This window comes from Corylus avellana, chromosome 6 (genome assembly GCF_965113065.1).
Source record: "Corylus avellana chromosome 6, dhCorAvel1.hap1.2, whole genome shotgun sequence".
Lineage (NCBI taxonomy): Eukaryota > Viridiplantae > Streptophyta > Magnoliopsida > Fagales > Betulaceae > Corylus > Corylus avellana.
In genome coordinates this window covers 13518026-13539844 of record NC_142495.1, presented here as the reverse complement: position 1 = coordinate 13539844, position 21819 = coordinate 13518026, and the positions used below count along the sequence as shown (strand labels likewise).

Below are 21819 nucleotides of genomic sequence, written 5' to 3'. Positions count from 1 at the left end.
CTCTTTACTTTATTCAAAAGACAAATCTGTCACCGCCGCCGGCTCAAGCATATTTGACCATTTCCAAGTTTTACGATATTTTATGCCAAAAAAAAATGTACAGTTAAATTTAGTCACCAAGTACTATAATAATTTTATTTTTTTAAACTGTGTTAGAAAAGAATAGTAAAAAAAATATGGAAAAAATAAAAAATAAAAAGCCCCCATCAACTAAGGGTCGACTGTAAAAAAAGACATATAAAGTTTAAAATATGCTAAAGTGATACATTAAATTATCAAATTGTGCCAAATAAAAATTAAAAATTAAAAAAATTAAAAAAGAAAAACTCAACTAACAGCCGTTTTTTTAAAAAGCTTCATTAAGTTTAATATGTGTTACAATGTGGTACATCAAACTACCAAAGTGTACTATAAAGTATAAATGCCACTTTTTTTTTATTATATTATTATAATATCCTTATTTTCTTAAAAACTATAATAAAAAAAGCCTCATAAAGTTTAAAGTGCGCTAAAGTGATACATCAAATTACCAAACTATATCAAAAATGCTAATTTTTTATTAAATTCCTATAATACTCTTATTCTCTTAAATAAAAAACTAAACTAATCTATTTTTAAACAAAAAAAAAAAAAAAAACCCAAGGGTTAGATAAATACAAAAAAAATTAGTATTTTCTTTAGATAAATAAAACATTAGCCACTGTAATTGGCTTAAATTACAAAATGCTCATGCAGTATAAAAAATTGGGATAAATGCAAACTAAAAAAACTAAAAAATTAATTTTCTCATTGAAAAAAAAAAATGGGGTGTCTCTTAGACTCTCATCTCTTTATAATCATTATGTATTCTTTATTCCATTTATTTTATCTGAGACGGTCACTTATAATAATTTTAAAACCTGGATTCATAGGTTTAGTGATATACCATAAACCAACAAAAAAAAAAGAAAAAAAAAAAGAATGGGGGTGGATATACCATAGGGACAATAAAGTAAGTGAGGACAATCAACTCATGTTATTCGATGAGGAACAATCGCTAAGTGGAAGTCTTGCCAACAATAAGAGGATAATACAATTTATTTAATCGTACTCGTGCTATTCATGAGGTCAAGTTAGGGGTGTAAACGAGCCGAGCTTGAGCGAGCTTCCCTTGTTCAAGCTTGGCTCATTTAAATTTTACTCGAGCTCGAGCTCGAGTCGAGCTCAAGGGCGAGCCAACAAAATCGAGCTCGAGCTAATAATAAGTCGAGCCGAGCTAACTCGCGAGCTGGCTCTTATATTTAATGTTTTTTTTTTAAAAAAAAAAAAATTAACTTCAAGTGCTCTTAAACGGCTTAAGAAGTTAGTTTACATATGAATATTTGCTTAACCTAGCTAGTCGAGTATGGAGCCTGAGTCAATACAGCAAGGCATTTGGTTTCAAAGAGAGAGAATATGCATCCTTTTATAGATAAGCAAACTTGGAGATTAATGTTTTCATAACAATGTGGGATAAGTTAACAAGTTGCATTTAGACTGCATTGGGACAACGCTCCCTACAAAAAACTATTTTTTCAACGTCTCTCTCTCAATCCCCCTCACCAGTCACAGCGCATCTTCCACCTGAACTCTCATTTTTCACTCTCTCACTCTCGCTCATTAAACAGGTAGTGATAGTGTTTGGGTCTGTATGATTTTTCAATAGTTTATGCCTTTTGCAATCTCCCTCAATAGTTTCTGCTTAATTCTTTTTCCTTTCGTTTGGGTCTGTTCTAATTGAATCGAGGTCTTTTTAATGATTGATCTCTCTCTCTCTGATCACGAAGGGTTTAGAATTTTTCATTCTCTAACGCTTAAATATAAATGCAATTTTAAGATTTTAATAATTATGAGATTTATAATTAATTATGTATTACTTAGTTTATATATATATATATATATATATATATATATATATATATATACCCACACACGAGCTTATACGAGCTTGCTCATGAAAGTCTTACGGCCAATCAATGGACAAAAGTAAATACAATTTATTTTACACTTTACCTATATTATGTATGAGATCTAGGTTGCTCGATGTAATTCTTATGGACAATTAGAGGACCAAAGTCATACAGGTCATACGATCACCTTACAATAACAAAAGTCATACAAGTTAACCGTGCAATTAGGAGGCTGCAACGCTTAAATATAAACTTAGAGCCTGTTTGAGATTGTATTTGAGAAATAAAATTTTTAAGTCAAAAAGAACTTTTGGGCAAAAGCTTCATTTTTAAGCTTTTAATCAAAAGTGTTTTTTGGCCATTTTTATGCTTTTTGGACCGTGCTTTTAAATTTTTTTATCAAACAAGTACTTTTTTCTTCAAACGAGCTTTTTGAGTGTTAAAAACACTTTTAAGCTTCAAACTCAATCACAAACATGTTGTGATGTTACAAACATTGGTCATTATTTCTCATTGATATTTTTTTTTCTCGTGACCGTTTGACATCAAGTCTTCTTTATGAATTTTATGAGGAAAAAATTGAATATATGGTTTGACCGTTTTTCATTAGATTATTTTCATTATTTATTCATGAGTTTTATGAAAAATATTTCATCTTACATTTTCTAGCCGTTGGAAATTAAGTCACCATCATGAGTTTTGATTTTAACGGTTTGTCATTTATTGATGGGCTTTAAGAGAAAAAATTCTTCTTGCATTGCTTTTTAACCGTTGGCTTTAAGAGAAAAAAACTCATCTTACATTGCTTTTTAACCGTTGGATTTAAGAGAAAAAAAATTTCTCTTGCATTGCTTTTTAACCATTGGTTATTAATGGTTTTCGTAAAAGCAAGAAGCTCAATTTTTTATAAATTGAGCCCACCTACCAGCTCCATAACTCCTTTGGCTCAAAAAGAAAAGGACCATACATCATCTTTCTTTCTTCCAACAAATTTTATTTTCATAAGCCATTGAACTATATTTTGGTCTTCCTTTTCTTTTTTTAGTGTGGGTTTGTCCCTCATCTTCTTTGATCAAAGGGTTGTTCATTTGATCTTCGTTACTTGGAAGTGTGTCCTTAACAAAGGTAGACGCTATAGTCTAATCCTGGGAGATTGCGTGTCAAGAGATCCAATCACACCGAATTATACACCCCGGGAGGCACGAAATCAACCTTTAAGGACAATGCTTTTATGTGATTCTATAGCTTTGTGAGATTTTTTCTTGCTTTATTTTTTATTTATTTATTGTATTCTATTTATCTTATTGTTAATTGTTTGGATTAATATTATTTAGCATCAATAAGAATTTTTGCACCATCCATTTAATTTTACAACAATCTTAAAGGTTGATTATGGATGCACAAATTTTTGCTGCTGCTAAAGTTCTTCCAGATGCTACAAAAATTGAACCTTTTGATGAAAATAATTTTAAACGTTGGCAACAAAAGGTTCTTGTAGTTTTAGATTTTACAAAAATTTCTAGTGCTCTAACTAAGCCTAGACCGGATGAGCAATCTGAAGAACAATCCAAAAAATTAAGAGATTGGGAGATGGCTAATACATTATGTATGAATACTATATTGAATTCTTTATCTAATGAATTGTTTGATGTTTATTGAAATTTTACTATTGCTAGAGATTTATGGGATGAATTAGTTGGTAGATATGTGATTGACAATGAGGGTACTAAGAAATTTGCTGCAAGCAATTTCTTACATTTTCAAATGACCGATGAAAAGAGTATTACTTCTCAAATCCATGAGTTTCATAACGTAGTTGCTGAATTAGCCAAAGAGGGTGATGGTTTACCCAAAAGTTTTATGACCTAGTGTCTTGTTGAAAAATTACCCGACTCTTGGAAAGAGTATAAACTCTATTTCAAACAAAAGAAGACTTTCATGAGTCTTCAACAAACCATAGTGCATATTAAAATAGAATAAAGGAATAGGTCTTTGGAAAAGGTTAACAAAGCTAAGGAAATTATTTCCGAAGCTAATTTAGTAGAAGAGAGATCTAGTAGGCCTCCACAACATTACAAGAAATTTGACCATAAGCCCAAAAGAAAACCTTGGAATAATAAGAAAAGATTCAACACGTCTCATTCTCTAATACAGTAGAAAAAGGTCAATTGTTTTGTTTGTGGCAAAGCAAGTCATTATGCAACGGTATGTAAGCAAAGGACCACCAACAACTACAAAGGATCAATATCAAAAAACAAGGCAAATGTGACGGAAGTGGAAGAGATCATTGCAGCTGTCATATTCGAAGCTAACATGACCACAGAAGTAAAAGGATGGGTGATTGATTCCGCATCTACTAGGCACATTTGTGGAAATAAAGAAGACTTATCCTCCTACACACCAATAAAGGAAAATACTAAATATGTAATTGTTGGAGACAATAGATCTTTGCCTATGGTAGGCAAAGGGAAAGCTCTCTTAAAGCTAACTTCAGGTAAAACCCTTTCACTCTCCGATGTTCTACATGTTCCTCATTTCCGACAAAATCTTGTTTCGGTACACTTGCTTGGTAAGGTAGGACTTAAGGTTTTATTTGATTGTGGCATTGTTACCTTAACTAAGCATGATGCGTTTGTTGGTAAAGGCTATGAAGATCAAGGTCTTTTTGTATTAAATGTTGCTAATATTATTAATGAAAATTCATCTTCTTATGCTTACTTGGTTGATTCTATTAATATTTGGCATGGTAGACTTGGACATGTAAATCTTGGGTACATCAAGAAAATGAAAGAAACCGGAATTATTAATTCACTAAGTGAAACCAATATGGATAAATGTGAAGTATGTGCTGAGACTAAAATCACTAAAAAATCTTGTAAATCTATTACAAGAGAAACTGAACTTCTTGGGTTAATACATAGTGATTTGGGTGATTTAAAGCACACAATAACTAGAGGTGGTAAAAAATATTATGTGATATTTGGTGATGATTACTCTAGGGGAAAATTACAGTTTACCCCCCTAAAGTTGACAGCGTTTTTCAATTCGAACACCAAAGTTTAATTTTTGCAATTCACCCCCCCAAAGTTCCAAACTTTTACAATTTGACCAATTGTATCCAAAACTTACCATATTGCCCATAATTTTTATTTTTTTATTTTTTATAAAAAAATTTAAAAAATATTCGGGTTGGCCCTAGCCACCCCTTTGGCCATCTGGCCATTTTTGTAGCCCAAAATTTGTCCTTTTTTTTCATAAAAAATAAAAATAAAAAATAAAAAATTAGGGGCAATATGAGAATTTTGGGATAATATTGGTTGAATTGAAAAAAAATTGAAACTTTGTGGGGGTGGATTGCAAAAATTAAAACTTTAATGTTCAAATTTAAAAACGCTGTTAACTTTGGGGGGGGGGGGTAAATTGTAATTTTCCCTTACTCTAGATTTACTAAACTTTATTTATTAAGATCCAAAGATGAAGCCTTAGAAATGTTCATAAAATAAAAAATTGAAATTGAAAATCGAAAGAATAAAAGGATTAAAAGACTAAGGACCGATAGAGGTGGTGAATATGAGTCTAATCCTTTTAAGGAATTTTGTGAACAAAATGGCATAATACATGAAGTTACACCTCGTTATTCACCGGAATCTAATGGAGTAGCTGAAAGAAAGAATAGAACTTTGAAAGAAATGATGAATGCTATGCTTGTTAGTTCCGGGCTACCCAGTAACATGTGGGGGGAAGCCATTCTTTCGGCTTATCACATTTAAAATAAAGTGCCTCATAAAAAAAACCGGTAAAACTCTTTATAAACTTTGGGAAGGTCATAAGCCTAGTTTGAAATACCTCAAAGTTTGGGGGTGTTTGGCAAAGGTTATGCTACCTGAGCCAAAAAAGAGGAAACTTGGCTTTAGAACTTGTGATTGTGTTTTTATTGGTTATGCTTGCAATAGTTCATGTTATAAATTTCTTGTTATTAAGAGTGATGTTTTAGATTACAATACTATTATTGAATCTAAAAATGCTATTTTCTTTGAGAATGTGTTTCCTTTGAAAAATAAGGAAAAATTATTGCATGAACCTTCTTTTACTTCTAATGAAATTGTTGATGATGTGCAAGAATTGAGGAGAAGCAAGTGAGCTAGAATGGAAAGGAATTTCGGTAATAATTTTATTGCTTATATTGTTGATGATGATCCAACATGTTATAATGAAGCAATCAAATCTATCGATGTACCTTTTTGGTTAGAAGTTATTAATAATGAATTAGATTCAATTATGTCTAACCATACATGGGAACTTGTTTAGTTACCTCCTAAGACCAAACCAATTGGTTGTAAGTGGGTGTTCAAGAAGAAACTCAAACCGGATGGTATAATAGATATATACAAGGCACGCTTGGTGGCTAAAGGCTACAAGCAAAAGCAAAATATTGATTATTTTGACACTTATTCTCTGGTTACTAGAATTGCATCTATTAGAATATTGTTTGCTATTGCTTTTATTTATAAACTTGTGGTACATCAAATGGATGTCAAGACTGCCTTTTTAAATGGTGATTTAGAAGAAGAAATTTATATGAAGCAACTCGAGGGACCTGTAATCCCCGGTCAAGAACACAAAGTTTGTAAATTGGTGAAATCTTTGAATGGATTAAAACAAGCTCCTAAACAATAGCATGACAATTTTGACAAAGTGGTGCTGTCTAATGCTTATTCTATTAATGGTGGAGATAAATGCATCTATAGCAAGTTTAGTGATAATGAAGGTGTCATTATTTCTTTATATGTTGATGATTTGCTTATTTTTGGAACCAACATTAATGTTGTGCATGAAGTTAAAAGATTTCTTTCATCTAATTTTGATATGAAAGACATGGGTGAGGCTAATGTTATATTGGGCATTAAAGTTCTTAGAGATAATAATTGTATTACTTTATCTCAATCACAATATGTTGAAAAGATGCTAAAAAGATTTGAGCACTTTGATTATTCACCTATGTCTACACCATATGATTCTAAAATATATTTGGTTAAGAATCACGGTGATAGTGTTTCACAAGAGAAATATGCACAAATCATTGGTAGTTTAATGTTCTTGACAAACTGTATACACCCTGATATTGCATATGCTGTCAGTAGATTGAGTAGATATACTCATAATCTTAGTGTTGAGCATTGGGATGCAATCTCTAGATTGTTGAGATATTTAAAGGGCACAATTAATTATGGCTTGTCATATTATGGTTTTCCTGCTATATTAGAAGGGAATTGTGATGCTAACTGGATTCCTAATTCTGATGAACTAAAGCCTACCAGTGGCTATGTGTTCACATTAGCAGGAGGAGCTATATCTTGGAAGTCCTCCAAACAAACTTGCATAGCAAGATCCACAATGGAGACAGAGTTAGTTGCCTTGGAGAAGGCTGGAACTGAAGCTGAATGGCTAAGGAGCCTTTTGATTGATTTGCCTTTATATGCGAACCCAGTTTCACCTGTTTGTATTCATTGTGATTGCCAGGCTGCCATAGCTCAAGCCAAGAGCAAGATCTATAATGGGAAAAGTCGACATATTCGATTAAGGCACACTATTGTGAGGCAGCTAATTGAGACCGGTGTAATATCCATGGATTTTGTGAGGTCAGAAAGGAATTTGGCAGATCCTTTGACCAAGGCACTAGCAAGAAGGCTGGTGAGTGATTCATCGAGGGGGATAGGACTGAGACCCAAATGATGACATTGTGATAGATATCCAACCTCTGTGATTGGAGATCCCATGAATGAAGTTTAATGGGAAACGAAGTCACAAGTGATCATCGTGTGGTACTGCCATTCTATGTTATTTCACTATCTTGTTGAGAAGATTATTGATGAGTCCATCCCTATGGTGTAAGACAGTACAAAGGTGCAGGGTGATTAAGGATGAGTTTAAAACTCTTAATGATTCCATAGTCCCTACCTGTTGGGATGAAGTGTTTCCTGCATACACTCTTCATGGATACCACCTATATGAGTGTGGAGATGGTGCCGCTTCCTATGAGACTTGAGTAGGTCTCTACAGCACTCATGAAACCTAGGAACGCATGGTCTGTATAAGGCGCCAACCCGCAGAACAACCTATTTTTTTTTTTTTTTCAAATTTTTTATTATTATTATTATTATTTTTTTTGAGAAAGTTATGTGGGTGATAAGTTTGCTCAACTTACGGATTTGGTTAAAAGAGTCTAACTCTACAACAATTCATTAAGTTTCTACTTATTTATCCTAGGTGTGGTTAAAACTTTCGGGTACCACATCGATGCATGCTTTCAATCTCCTTTTACTCTAGTGTTTGTAACATGTGGGGGATTGTTGTCCTGTTACAAACATTGGTCATTATTTCTCATTGATATTTTCTTTTTCTCTTGACCATTTGACATCAAGTCTTCTTTATGAATTTTACGAGGAAAAAACTGAATATATGGTTTGACTGTTTGTCATAGATTATCTTCATTATTTATTCATGAGTTTTATGAAAAATATTTTATCTTACATTTTCTAGCCGTTGGTAATTAAGTCACCATCATGAGTGTCGATTTTAATGGTTTGTCATTTATTGATGGGGTTTAAGAGAAAAAATTCTTCTTGCATTTTTTTTTAACCGTTGGCTTTAAGAGAAAAAAACTCCTTTTGCATTGCTTTTTAACCGTTGGATTTAAGAGAAAAAAAATTCCTCTTGCATTTCTTTTTAACTGTTGGTATAAATTGAGCCCACCTACTAGCTCCATAACTCAATTCTTTGGCTCAAAAAGAAAAGGATCGTACAGCATCTTTCTTTCTTCCAACAAATTTTATTTTCATAAGCCATTGATCTATATTTTGGTCTTCCTTTTCTTTTTTTTAGTGTGGGTTTGTCCCTCATCTTCTTTGATCAAAGGGTTGTTCATTTGATCTTCGTTACTTGGAAGTGCGTGCTTAATGAAGGTAGATGCTATAGTCTAATCCTAGGAGGTTCGTGTCAAGAGATCCAATCGCCCCGAGTTATACACTCCGGGAGGCACGAAATCAACACTTAAGGACAACGCTCTTGTGTGATTTTATAGCTTTGTGAGATTTTTCCTTGCTCTATTTTTTTTATTTATTGTATTCTATTTATCTTATTGTTAATTGTTTGGATTAATATTATTTAACATTAATAAGAATTTTTCCACCATCCATTTAATTTTACAACAAAACAGGCCCTTAATGTAAAGATATATCGTAAGGAAATAGATATAAAAGACAATCACTCATGACGATCCAAGACCATAACGAGTACAGTAAAAGTAAAGATAGTTTATAATTCTTTTTTTTTTTTCACTCACTTTAGTTCTTAAGCTTATTGGGTCAATTTGTTTTTTTTTTTTAACAGTTCAATCAAAGGAAACATAAATAAGAAGAAAAAATATGCTGAGTGAATCATAAGATATCATATGTGAAAGTTTCACATTCAAATCTATATTCTTTTGAGCTTTTACGTACACTCAATATGGTAGAAGTGATTTTGAATTGATTTATAGAGACTATCTAAGAGACAATTTCATGCATCAAGAACTTACCAAGTAAGTTGGAAGAAAACTCTCCAAAATCACTCTAGGTGCCCGAATGGGTGCTATCTTGAAATGGATGAACTCTTGAACACCAAATGAAGAGTAAGGTTATGCAAGATGATGCCAAATCAGAACCTAAACATCCATTCTATGCTTGTTCAAGGCTGACTTGATGAAAGGGACCAAAACAGACAAGAAGCACAAGGTGGCTGAATGGCTTGCAAAGAGAAAACCAAGGAAAACTACTTGAAAAGTGAAAGGTAAAACTCAAGTAAGCTTAAGGCAAGGAGGTGCTGCTCAAATAGTAACGAAGTGAGGAGGATTAGCATGCCTTTGATAGAAAAGATCAAGGCCAAGAGCAAGGGAGGTGTTTGGTCGTTGATGTGTAGTTTAGGGTTCTGAAAAAATTAAGCCTCCAAAATCTCCTTCGATAATGGTTTTTGGTAAAAATATCCTTACTAACTAATGATATTATATATATATATTGATAGAAACTTCTTGCATTTCATTTCAGAAAAATCTAGAGTATAAACTCTAAACAACAAGAGCAATGTGTTCTAAAAGAACTACATCAGAAATACATGAAGGAATCTCTTCCCTCCAAACTTTCTTCGTAGGTTCTTGCGCTGCTACCTTTGCTAAACCATGGGCTGCAAAATTTGCTTCCCGTTTTACATGAACGACCTTCCAATTTTGATATTGCAATAGCACTATTTGAATGTCTTCAATAATCTACCCGAACCGGAACCATTGTTCGTCCGTAGAATTTACCGCTTGTACCACTTGGAGAGAATCTCCCTCCAAAATTAGATTGGTATTACCCAGGTCCCGACAAAATTCTATCGCTTGTAGTGCTCCCATTGCTTTTGCTGTGACCGGCGCCCGACATGCCTCCATAGAACGGCTAAGAGCCGCATAAACCCTCCCTATTTTATCCCTTATGACCACCCCTATCCCCATTCGTTGTCTTTCCAGATTTAGAGCCACGTCCCAGTTGGCTTTAAGCCCACTAGTCCCCGGTCCCTTCCACTTCAACCACTCTGGAACAGATATTGTAGGGGTATCTTCTGCCGAATGGTTTTCATTTTGATTCCAGAATTGAAATACTAACTCCTTCGCTTCTCTTGCAAGGATGTTTGGATGAGTAAAATTTCCACCATGGATAACATTATTTCTACGAGTCCATATGCCCCTGGCCAATATTGCTATAAATGCCAAGTCTTCATCACTGCTTCTCAAAAGCAAGAATTCCATGACTTCAAGAAAGCTATTTCCAGTACTGTGGCATTTCTGAATCCATCTTTTACTCCCTGCCCAAACATCTTGGGCACCTGGACACTCCCATAATGCATGAATAACCGATTCAACTGCAGTCGTGCATATGGAACACAAATCCTCCCTTATTACTCCTCGCCGCTTGAGATTCTCCTTAGTTGGGAGAATGTTATTACATGCCCTCCAAATAAAAACCTTCGTAGCATTAGGCACCTTGGTAGCCCACATCTTTTTCCACACCTTAGAAACTCCATGATTATTTGATCCTTCACCTTCCATAGTATCCCTCCTCCCCTTCTCCAAATAATAAGCACTTCTCACCGTAAACTCCCCCGTAGGAGTCGCCCTCCATATTAGCTTATCCCTTTGACCGTAACGGCTCACCAGAAGACTGCATATTAATTCAGCTTCTTCTTTCCAAAAGATACTATGAATAAGAGGATAATTCCAGAAGCCTATATTTGTATCAACAAGCTCAGCTACTAATGCAGTTTGCTCCAATTGCCGACATAGGGACTGTATTTTATAAGATACCGATTTAGGAATCCATTTATCGCCCCAAATCCTCACCTTTTGCCCATCTCCTATCCTCCAAATCATTCCTTCCTCTAATAGCGGTTTAGCCGAAAGTATGCTCCGCCATGCAAACGACGGTTGACTCTCCAACTTCGCGTCTATAAAGGAGTGATTTGGGAAATACTTAGCCTTGACTATATGTGCCACCAAACTTTGAGGGTAATGTAACAATCGCCAACATTGTTTGGCTAACAATGCCTTGCTGAAGCATTGTAGGTCACGAAAACCTATCCCTCCTTGTGTCTTGGATCTCCCCATTTTCTGCCAACTCATCCAGTGGATTTTCTTGACATTTTTCGAATGACCCCACCAAAATCTTTGCATAATGGTATTAATCTCCTTACACAAAGTTTTGGGCAATAGGAAAATTCCCATACTATAAGTAGGCATAACCTGTACCACAGCTTTCAAAAGGATCTCCTTACCTGCTTGAGACAGGAATTTCACCTTCCAGTCATTTACCCTTTTACGGACCCGCTCCGTGATACTTTGAAATTCTTTAAGCCGAGACTTCTCTACCAACGCCGACAACCCAAGATATTTGTCATATCGTTGAGTAGTGGGGACCCCAGCTAGTTGAGTAAGTTGGTTCCGGACTCTCTGGCATGTGTTTCTGTTGAAGAAAATTGATGTTTTTTCTTTATTAAGCTTTTGGCCCGACACCCATTCATACTGGTCTAGAATCTCTGATAGTTGCTGCCAATCATGTCTCGTAGCCCGACAGAAAATCAGACTATTGTCTGCAAAAAATAAGTGACTAAGTCGGGGCCCTTTAGGAGACCTGGGCACACACCTTTGAAAGAATCGTCTTGTTCCTTACACCTTATCTGCGAGCTCAATGTTTCTGCACATAAAAGAAACAAGTAAGGGGATAACGGGTCCCCTTGTCGGAGATTGGGGGTTGGTTGAATACAACCTTCGGGGGAACCATTAATCAACACTTCATATTTGACAGTTATAATACATTGCATAATCAACCCTACCCATGGTCATTAAACCCCATTTTCTTCATTACTTCTTCTAAAAACACCCACTCCACCCTATCATAAGCTTTGCTCATATCCAACTTTAACGCCATATACCCAACCTTGCCCCACATCCGAGTATGCATAGAATGCATTGTCTTGTATGCAACAATTACATTATCAGTTATGAGTCTCCCCGGTACAAAAGCACTTTGATTAGGTGAAATAATATCTTGCAGAATTATTTTCAACCTATTAGGCAATGTTTTTAAAATAAGCTTGTATAAAACATTACAAAGACTAATAGGTCTAAATTCCGATACCTTGGAGGGATTTTTCACTTTCGGAATTAATGCAATATAAGTATGATTCATAGTTTTATCAAAAACACCCGATGATAAAAATTGTAACACCCCATTACATACTTCATCACCTATAGTGGCCCAGTGTTCTTGATAAAAAGTTGCAGGCATGCCATCCGGACTAGGCGATTTTAGGGTGCCCATTTGGGATAGAGCTGCACAAACCTCTTCCTTAGTAAACTCTTTCCCCAAAGATGCATTCATGGAAGCTGTCACTGTCGGTTGGAGGCCATCAATGAATTCTCGAATACCACCCGGGTTGGATGTAGTGTAAATATCTTGAAAATAATTGTTAAAGCCCCTCACTATCTCCTCCACCGTAGAACATTCCACACCTCGCCCATCTATAATACGATGAATGTGATTGACCCTTTGTCTTTGTTTTACACTTGCATGAAAAAATTTAGAATTCTTGTCTCCATATTTTAACCAATGCTCTTTAGCTCGTTGTCTCCATCCCAGCTCTTCCGCCTCCAACAACTCATGCAACTCATTTTGAACTTGCCCAATTTCCTCATTTTTTCCCAGCCCCTCTGTTTGTTGAAGCACAACAAGTTGCTTAGTTTTTTGTTCAATTCCATTTTCGCTTTGTTCCTTATTTTTCTTCCTCCAGCAAAGAATCTCTCTCTTGCTCCCCTCAATTTTCTTCTTTAATTTATTCCATTCATTCCCATCCTGACTCCTTGCTACCCATACCTTCTTAATTATTTTATGGTTCTCCTCTTGCTTACCCCAACCAGCCACATAGAAGAAACGTGGATTGCGCATCTTGAATCCTTGAGGCCGACTGCACGCCATAACATGGACAAGGGCATGGTCAGAACTTCTTGCGGCCAAAATCTCCACTATCATATATTGAAAAATCTCCAACCACTCATCATTGGCCCTGACTGTATCTAGTCTTTCTTGAACAAAATCATCTCCTCCCCTTTTATTGCTCCACGTAAATTTTGGACCCCTATATTGCAAATCATTCAAATTGTAGAATTCCAAAGCTTCTCTAAAATCCTCCATTTGCCTCATTGGTTGCCCGCGAATACCCTTTTTCTCCGACAACTCAAGTATCTCATTAAAATCTCCTACACAAAGCCAAGGAGTTGGAGTCAAATGCCAAAGGTATCGGAGAAGATCCCATGCCTCCTTCCACTTTGTGACGTCAGGATGTGCATAAAAGCCTGTAAATTTTCAAAGGGGACTCCATCTATCCAATTCAACCATCGCATTGATATGTCTTCTACTATAGTTTTGAATTTCTACATCCACCTCGTTACTCCAAAACAGTGCCAACCCTCCACTTCTACCAACACTATCAATCGCAAAAACATTTTCAAATCCTAACTTAATTTTAATATGATCGAAATTGGATGCCTGTAACTTGGTTTCTATAATGAAAACCAGCTTGGGTCTCTTTTCCTTCACCATCCAGCAAAGGTCCTGAATTGCTCAGGGGTTCCTAAGCCCCTGGCAGTTCCAACTAATTATACTCATGGCGACTGGCGGGGTTGTACCACAACCACCGCCTTGTTATCACTTCCCCTCTTCAAAGCTATCTCCCCAACCTTAGCTCTCTTCCCACTCACATTGCTCCCCCGAGATCCTCCCCCTATGAGAAGTTGACTGGATCCCCTTGGACCGATATCACCCTCCCTTTCATCACTGCTCCTTTCCCTCCCCCCCCCCCCCCATTTGTATCTCCCTTCGCTCACCATTTTCATCACCAGTCCTTCATCAGATGGGTCATTGCCACGAACCTGGCTTCCACCATGTAGTGATCGCATTGGTTTTTTCTATTGTACAGTCCTACAGCCTATGTGGTTAACCACTCTCTTAGCCACGTGACCAGACCCACATGACGTGGTAGAGTGTCTCCCGCCATTCCCATCCTTGGCCTCCTTATTTTGCTCCATAATTCCCCAAATCATGCGTTCCTTGATTGCGTCCCATTGCCCAATATAAACATTCTTCGATCCACCAGGATCTTTAGCATTAAATGACGATTTTGTATAACCGACATTTGCTACCATTTTTTCTCCACAATCTTCAACTGATTTGCATGTGTGTAATATGTGATTTTCCATGATTGCCGCCTTTCTACTTTTGTCTGCATGGAAATATTTGCCTTCCTTTTCCAAAGGAGTCGTATCCACACTTTCCTTAGAAGTGCTTTGACAATTCACCATGCTCCCAAAACTGCCCTCTCCCCTAATCGGCGCCTAAAAATTTTTCTTTGGGCTCCGACCACTGCTATGCTCTTTAAAGGCACTCGCAGCATCATCATGTTCCTTCTCCGATTGTTGGCTACTCTCCCCTGCTTTCGGATCCCACATCCCTCCTCGGCCCCAAAATCTATTTCCTCCATATCACCTCTTAGGAGATTGAACCCACAATCCAGGGCCGAACTCAGGTTCATTGTCATTCCCATGTTGATGTTTTTTTCCCATCGCTACACACCCCTTACTACCATGACAAATCAAACCGCAATGAAAACAATATTTGGGTATTTTTTCATACTGAAAAGTAACCCAAATAGTTTTATCCTTCACTTTCAGAAATCTTTCGTTAAATCAAGCACAATACGTACCCTTAAAAACTCCCCCCATCCTATACCATCTTCATTCACATCGACCTCCTTCACTTCCCCTACAGTGGATCCAATTCGATATCGGGTTGCCTTTCCCATACATCCAAGTGGGAGCTTAAAAATGCGTACCCAGAATGCCACTTTTTCGAACTCCAACAAATGAGGAGGCGTCATCCCGTCGAAATCCACCAGAGAGAGCAAATGTCCATCAAATGTCCACGGACATCCCTCCAAAATCCTGGATTTGTCCCAGGAATGCTCGAACTCAATTAGAAACAAGTTCGGTCCAAGATCCTTGAATTTCACCCATCCAGATAGGTGCCATGCCCACACCATAGGTATTCTGACAATATCCTTCCCCACTACTAGATTCGACAACAACTTCCCAACAATGCTCAACGACCCTTGAGACACCACCATTTCAATTTCATGTTCCGGAATATCCACCCCCACACTCTCCTCCTCCAAAAGAGTGAATTTCTCCCATTGTTCTGTCAGCTTGTCTGCCATATTACTCATACCGCAAGACTCAACACACGATCAACCTCTCTCCCACAGATGATAAGAGCACAAAAGCTTCATGTCTAGGTTTACAGAGAAAAAACGTAGAGAGAAGAAAAGCTATTGAAAACAAAGTAAAATTCAACAATATTGGACCCATATTATATTATAAAGGCTCATTATGAGCAAAAAATCCATTGCTTGATTGGATAAGGTGGCCGACCCTAGCAAGTCGATCAGTCAGTTTTATTAATTTTTGTTGACAATTAGAAGTTTAAGGCACAAATTTTTAGGTAAAATCTGGATTTCCTAAATTAAATTTCGTACTTCACCGGACTTAAGTATAACTTATTTATTTATTAAAATGGTTTAACATATGTCCAAAAAAATATTTTTCAATACCAAATTTAGAAATAAATAGGTGGACAAAAAGTGTCGTTTTAGTAGATAAATAGTAACTTTTAAGTTCCAAGGTAGAAATCACTTTTTACCCTTAAGCTTTGTTTTGAAAGTTCCCATAATTTCTAAAATAATTATAGAATCAAAATGATAATATCTTTTCAATATTATTATTGATTTTCATAGATGAATTTAATAGACACTAAATTCCCAAGTTTCACAACTTTTGATTTAGCAAACTTAATAATTCTGCACATAGTAATTCCTCTCTTGTCCATATATAGTATCTTTTGGAAAGAGGAAGCTGAAATAATATGCAGCTTACCTTTGAGTCGATATTGTCAAAGTGATAAGTTGATTTGGCTGGCCACCTCTACAGGGGTTTTTTCGGTCCAAAGTGCTCATTGTTTGGAGAAGGAGAGGAAAAATATTAAGGGGAAGGATCCAACTAGAATTGGTGTCATGAAGTTTGGAAGAATCTGTGGAACATTCAAGTGTCTAACTCTAAGAAGGTTTTTATTTGGAGGGCCTGCAATAATATCCTTCCAACTAAGGATAATTTGAAGCGGAGAGGAGTAGTAAGGGAGGAACTATGTCCTATGATAAGTGCCAAATATTGCATATTTGGACGCCTTAATTTGCATTTGCTAAGTCTTTAACTTTATTATTTTCTGATGTTTTGGTTAGTTTTGGTGTTTTAGTGTTTTGTAGGTTGCTAAGGAAAAAATGCATCTTTAAAGGGAAAAGAAAATCCATTAATTTTGGGGCTTAAGACACTTCAGGGAGCATTGGCAGCAAATTTGGATTGAGCGATGATTCGCACCTGACGACTCCCACTAAAAAGGCCATTTCTAGAGTTGTAGAGCTCGGATTGAAGTGATCTTGGTGTCATTGCAAAGTAGATCTACAAAGTCATGCTTCACAAGAGTTGGCTAATTCTGCAGGAAGTGCATTCAAGCGCACATATAGTGCAATTGATCGCACTTGTGCCCATCAAAGTGGAAAGTGCATGCTCGAGTGCGATCGAGCGCACTCGATCGACCTGGCAGTGCTGAAACCCTAAAATTAACTTATAAATATCATTATTTTCTATTGTAAATGTATGGAGACATGTTGGGGGTGCCGTGCTTTGTCAATTTTCATATTTTCTGGGTTCTTGGAGCTTTGAACTCCAATTCTTTTGTAAGTAGTTTAATTTTAATGAATTCATTTAGTTTCTTATATGATTTTGTTATCATGAAAGGCTAAATCTTCAACTAAGGTTGAAGATGAAGCCTCACCATTGATTTGTTTGCGTATTTTTATGAATTGTTCGTACAATTCCATTGTTTAATGTATTGTATGTTCATTTCAATTCAATTGTGTGACAAAATTGTGATTGGTTGTTGTTTATAAATCGTGAAAATGTTGGATATTCATTGTGTTTCATCCAACGGATACATTTCATCTTTTGGTGTACTTTGGATATCCATTTTTTTTGTGCAAAGCATAGATATACTGGATCTTTTGAACTAAACCAAATATGTTTTATTTTTCGTAATAGAGATGGATTCATTGAATGTTTCAATAGGATTTTATAAAAACAATAGAACATGCTTAGGGTTTAATTTCTTGACGGATGTATGAACAAACATAATTATATGTGCTTTGATTTGGTAGGGTGGATTTTGAAAACCTTAGTGTTTTTATTTATTTATTTATTTTTATCTTTTGATTTATTTTATTTGATTTTTTTTTTCAATTTCAAATTCCCAAAATTTGGAACTAGGTTAAGATAAGATTAGTTTAGATAGAAATCTATTTTTGCAATGCAATTCCTTGTAGATCGACCTCGCACTTGCATAAGCTGTACTACACACGACTCGTGCACTTGCAAGTAATTATAATTTGCACATCTAGTTTTTTGCGCCGTTGCCAGGGATTTGTCTGTTTGTGAAAATTGATTTTTGTTTGAATTAATTTTATTTTTCTACTAGTTTAGGTAGACTTTTCTTTTCTTTTCCTTTTGTAATTTAATTTTATTGTATTTGTTTTTGTTTCTGAGGTTTTATCTAACCATAAAAAAAAAAAAAAAGAAAAAAAAAAGAAAAAAAAAAGAAGAAGAAGTTGTTTTTGAGTTTTGTTGCAGATTTGGTGAAAATCAGGTCCCTGCAAATGTGATTGAGTGCGCCTCACCTGCGCTCAAGCGCACTCGGGCCTATCATGGCACTGTTCGTGTGCCTGCGCTCGACATTTCCACACTTGCGCACGAGCGCACAGCAAACCAATGCTCGAGCGCAAGCCATTGCCTCTCGAGCGCACCAACGCGTCTACGATCGATCGCATTTCCAGAAATTAGCCTCAACAGACCAAAAGTAGCTAAGTGAAAAAAAAAAATTGCAAATTCTTTTTGTCCTTTTGTGTTTTCTCTTTTTATTTTTCTTTTCTGTATTTTTGTTTATTCTATTGTCAAAAAAAAAAAAAAATGTGGTTAATGTTTAATGTGGAAGTGTGTTTTGTTTAAATAGTGAGGGTGAAGCATGAATTTTCCTTTTGGTAATTTTTATGCTTCTCATAGTGCTAGGGATCCAAATCCCACCAACTACCCTTAGAATTTTCACTCACATGAACCATGTTCATACTGCTCCAACCCTTATCATAGTTCAGGTATTTGTCCATCCTGGGGACAATTTTTCAATTTTTCACATGAGCAAATGAACACCAATTTCTCCAGTCTAGGGTTTGAATCAAATTTCAATTTCTACACCCCAGACTGGAGCAACCATTCTAATTTCTCATGACAAGATCATGCTACAGGAAATTATGCTCCCCAATCCTATGAACCACACCATCCTGAATACCCGCAGTTCAATAACCATACTTCCATGCCTTCACCTTGCAATTACCCTCCTCAAGAATCACTAGTGCAACATTTTCCAACTGCTCATGTCGATGACTTAGAGGAGAGAGTGAACCAACTCATGGCAGCTAGGCGTGCCCATACCCAGCCTCCTCACACTCACGCACCTCATAAGTCAGGTTCATATTGTTATCATCCTTCTCACCGGAAAGATGATTGTCCATTCATTAACCATTACATAATTAATGAGGGTGATGCTAACAAGTCTTCATATGAGCATGTCCAGGCCACCACCACAATTGGGAGAGAGGAAATTGGTGAGGAGACTGCTTGTGAGCCAAGTCTTGAGGATCCTTTGGGAGAGCGATTTAATCAATTTGGAGGTGACCTAGACCTAGATAAGCTACTTGAGCATGCTGATACTTCTAATGAGCCGAGTCTTGAGGACTCTTTGGGAGAGTGTTTTGATCAATTTAGAGGTGACCTAGACCTGGACAAGCTACTTGAGCATGCTGATACTTCTAATGAGCCAAGTCTTGATGATCCATTGGAAGAGTGCTTTGCTCAATCTGAATACGATCTAGGTCTTGACAAGTTCCTTGAGCAAGCTAAGACTTCTAATGAGCCGAGTCTAGAGGATCCCTTGGAAGAGTGTTTTGCTCAATTTGAGTGTGATCTGGACCTTGACATGATACGTGAGCAAGCTAAAGCCTTATGGGATTCCACTCTTGAGAACAATAATGTAGAGGAAGAGAAAAATGAGCACTTGGAGCAAGTTGAGCATCGGGAGCAAATTGAGCTCCCAAATCTATTCAATGATACAGAAGTGAGTACTGAAACTCATTCCTTCATCACAATCCCTTTTGAGACACAACATGGACTACAAGCTTCATCTTTTCAATGTCTCGAACAGCCATCTTAAGTCGAGATCTTCAACGGATCATCCACACAAGGGCGCAAATCTAGGAGTAGGCGTCCAAAGGAAATCTTTTAGAGCAAGCATGTTGGCTACATAAGATGGTGAAACATCCTTCCGGAGGGGCATCAAATTCTGAAGAAGAAAGGGTGGAAGGGATTGGTTGGACACCCAAATGATTGGGGAAAGTGCGGTATTCTTTCTCTTTTATTTTCCGTATTTCATTTCCGAGTTCTTTTCTTCTGTTATTTTATTTCTTGTCATTTTATTTTATTTTATTTTTTTTGTTTCTAACAGCAATTAACCTTTTGATGTTTGTTCCTATGAAAAAAGATTGATGTTAGTTGTTGGCAGGTGTCGTGGTGTTCAAGTTTGGGGGATGCCTTGGCGTTTGCACACTCCGGTTCCTCATCCCACGGTATTGTATCTCTTGCCACATTAGGACAATGTGTCATTTAAGTTTGGGGGTATGGAATAACATTCTGTTTGTTTGTTTGTTTTATTTTGTGTAAAAAAAAAAAAAAAAATTAAAATTGCTATGTTGTTGTTAAGCATGAGTTAGCTGTAGGTGTGATTTGATTTTCCTTGGCTTGTTTTACATTTTGAACACACCATCATGTCATTAGGAATCAATCTGAATCCTTTGAGTCATTTTGGGTTAGAGAGACTTCATTTGTTTTGAGTTGATTATCACGAGCATATTAGCACAGTGTCTGTGAGGTATGAAATTTGAACTGAATCATGTATATCTTGAGATTTGTTGGATGATTTGTTAATGAATAACCATGGCATGAAAATTAAATTAAAAAAAAAAACAAAACAAAAAAACAAAAACAAAAACAATTTTTTTTTTTTTTTTTTTAAAAAAATCATCATTTTGAGTCCTCACTAAGTAACTGGACCTCTTGCCTCATTAAGTATTGAGTGTTCCCATAAAAAGGTGTGAAACTCAAGATTGGTTGATTGTATGGCTAGTTTGGCTTCGTAGGCTTTTTGACTTGAGTCATTAAGCCCTTAGGGATGCTTTACATCTAATGCCCTAAAACCATCTAGTTTGGGAGTCATTGGCCTAACACTCGTTACATGGGTCAATTAGAAAGCTTAAGGGAGCTAAGCATTGCACAACCTAGACAAAAAAAAAAAAAAAAAAAAATGCATATCTTGCCTTGGCTGTTTCATTTGATAGGGATTCCAACGAATTTTGAGGTATTTATCTTAAGAATAAATTGAAGCCTCATGACTGTATGCTAATTTCACTTTGCACCTATCAGCGCATTTGTTGTCTCAACTGTCAATTTCTGTTAAACCCTCACGAGACTTCACTCGTCCTCTAGGGATGCCTAGGGGTTTAAAAAGGCTTGTTGCATATGCTAAATGCAATCGTCTCTCCTACGATAGCGGACTAATGTTTCTTGCTTTCATTTTGTTTTGTTAAGGGACTAGCAAAATGTAAGTTTGGGGGTATTACACTAAATAAACAGACAAAATAAAACAAACAAACAGACAGAAACAAACAAATAGAGTGTTGTTCCATCCTATATCCAGTCAAGCTCCAGAAACAGTCATCCATACTTTGTGGGAATGCCCAGGTGCTAACGATGTTTGGGGAGGGAGTAAACGATGATTCGAAAAGTGCAACAGTGAAGGGGCTATTTTCTTGGAAGTCATGGAAGCTCTGTTGTCGAGATATAGTGGAGAAGATATGGCTGTCATAGCAGCTATAGCTCGTGGGATTTGGACTTGCAGAAACCACGTGGTGCATGGAGGGAAGTTTGCTCACCCAAATTTTATTGTAAAAGAAATCGAAGGAGGTAGTTTCCCAATTCTAGACAGCTAATGATAGATTGGAAGATGCTCACCCTACACAACCTGCTCCAACACGCACGAAGTGGATAAGTCCCCCTCCAGGC

At 36.4% G+C, this 21819-nt stretch overlaps 2 protein-coding genes across 2 annotated transcripts; both read right to left on the bottom strand.

Annotated features, from left to right (window-relative positions):
• Nucleotides 1-10227: 10227 nt before the first annotated feature.
• Nucleotides 10228-14697, bottom strand: LOC148584912 (uncharacterized). Its single transcript, XM_088517577.1, has 4 exons — nt 14478-14697; nt 12737-13848; nt 11772-12042; nt 10228-11444 (listed from the first exon to the last, which is right to left on the bottom strand). The coding sequence occupies exons 1-4, from the start codon at nt 14695-14697 to the stop codon at nt 10228-10230; spliced, it is 2820 nt and encodes a 939-aa protein (XP_088373703.1).
• Nucleotides 14698-15218: 521 nt separating this feature from the next.
• On the bottom strand, nt 15219-15764 carry LOC132187908 (uncharacterized). Its single transcript, XM_059602332.1, has one exon. The coding sequence runs from the start codon at nt 15762-15764 to the stop codon at nt 15219-15221; it is 546 nt and encodes a 181-aa protein (XP_059458315.1).
• Nucleotides 15765-21819: the final 6055 nt, after the last annotated feature.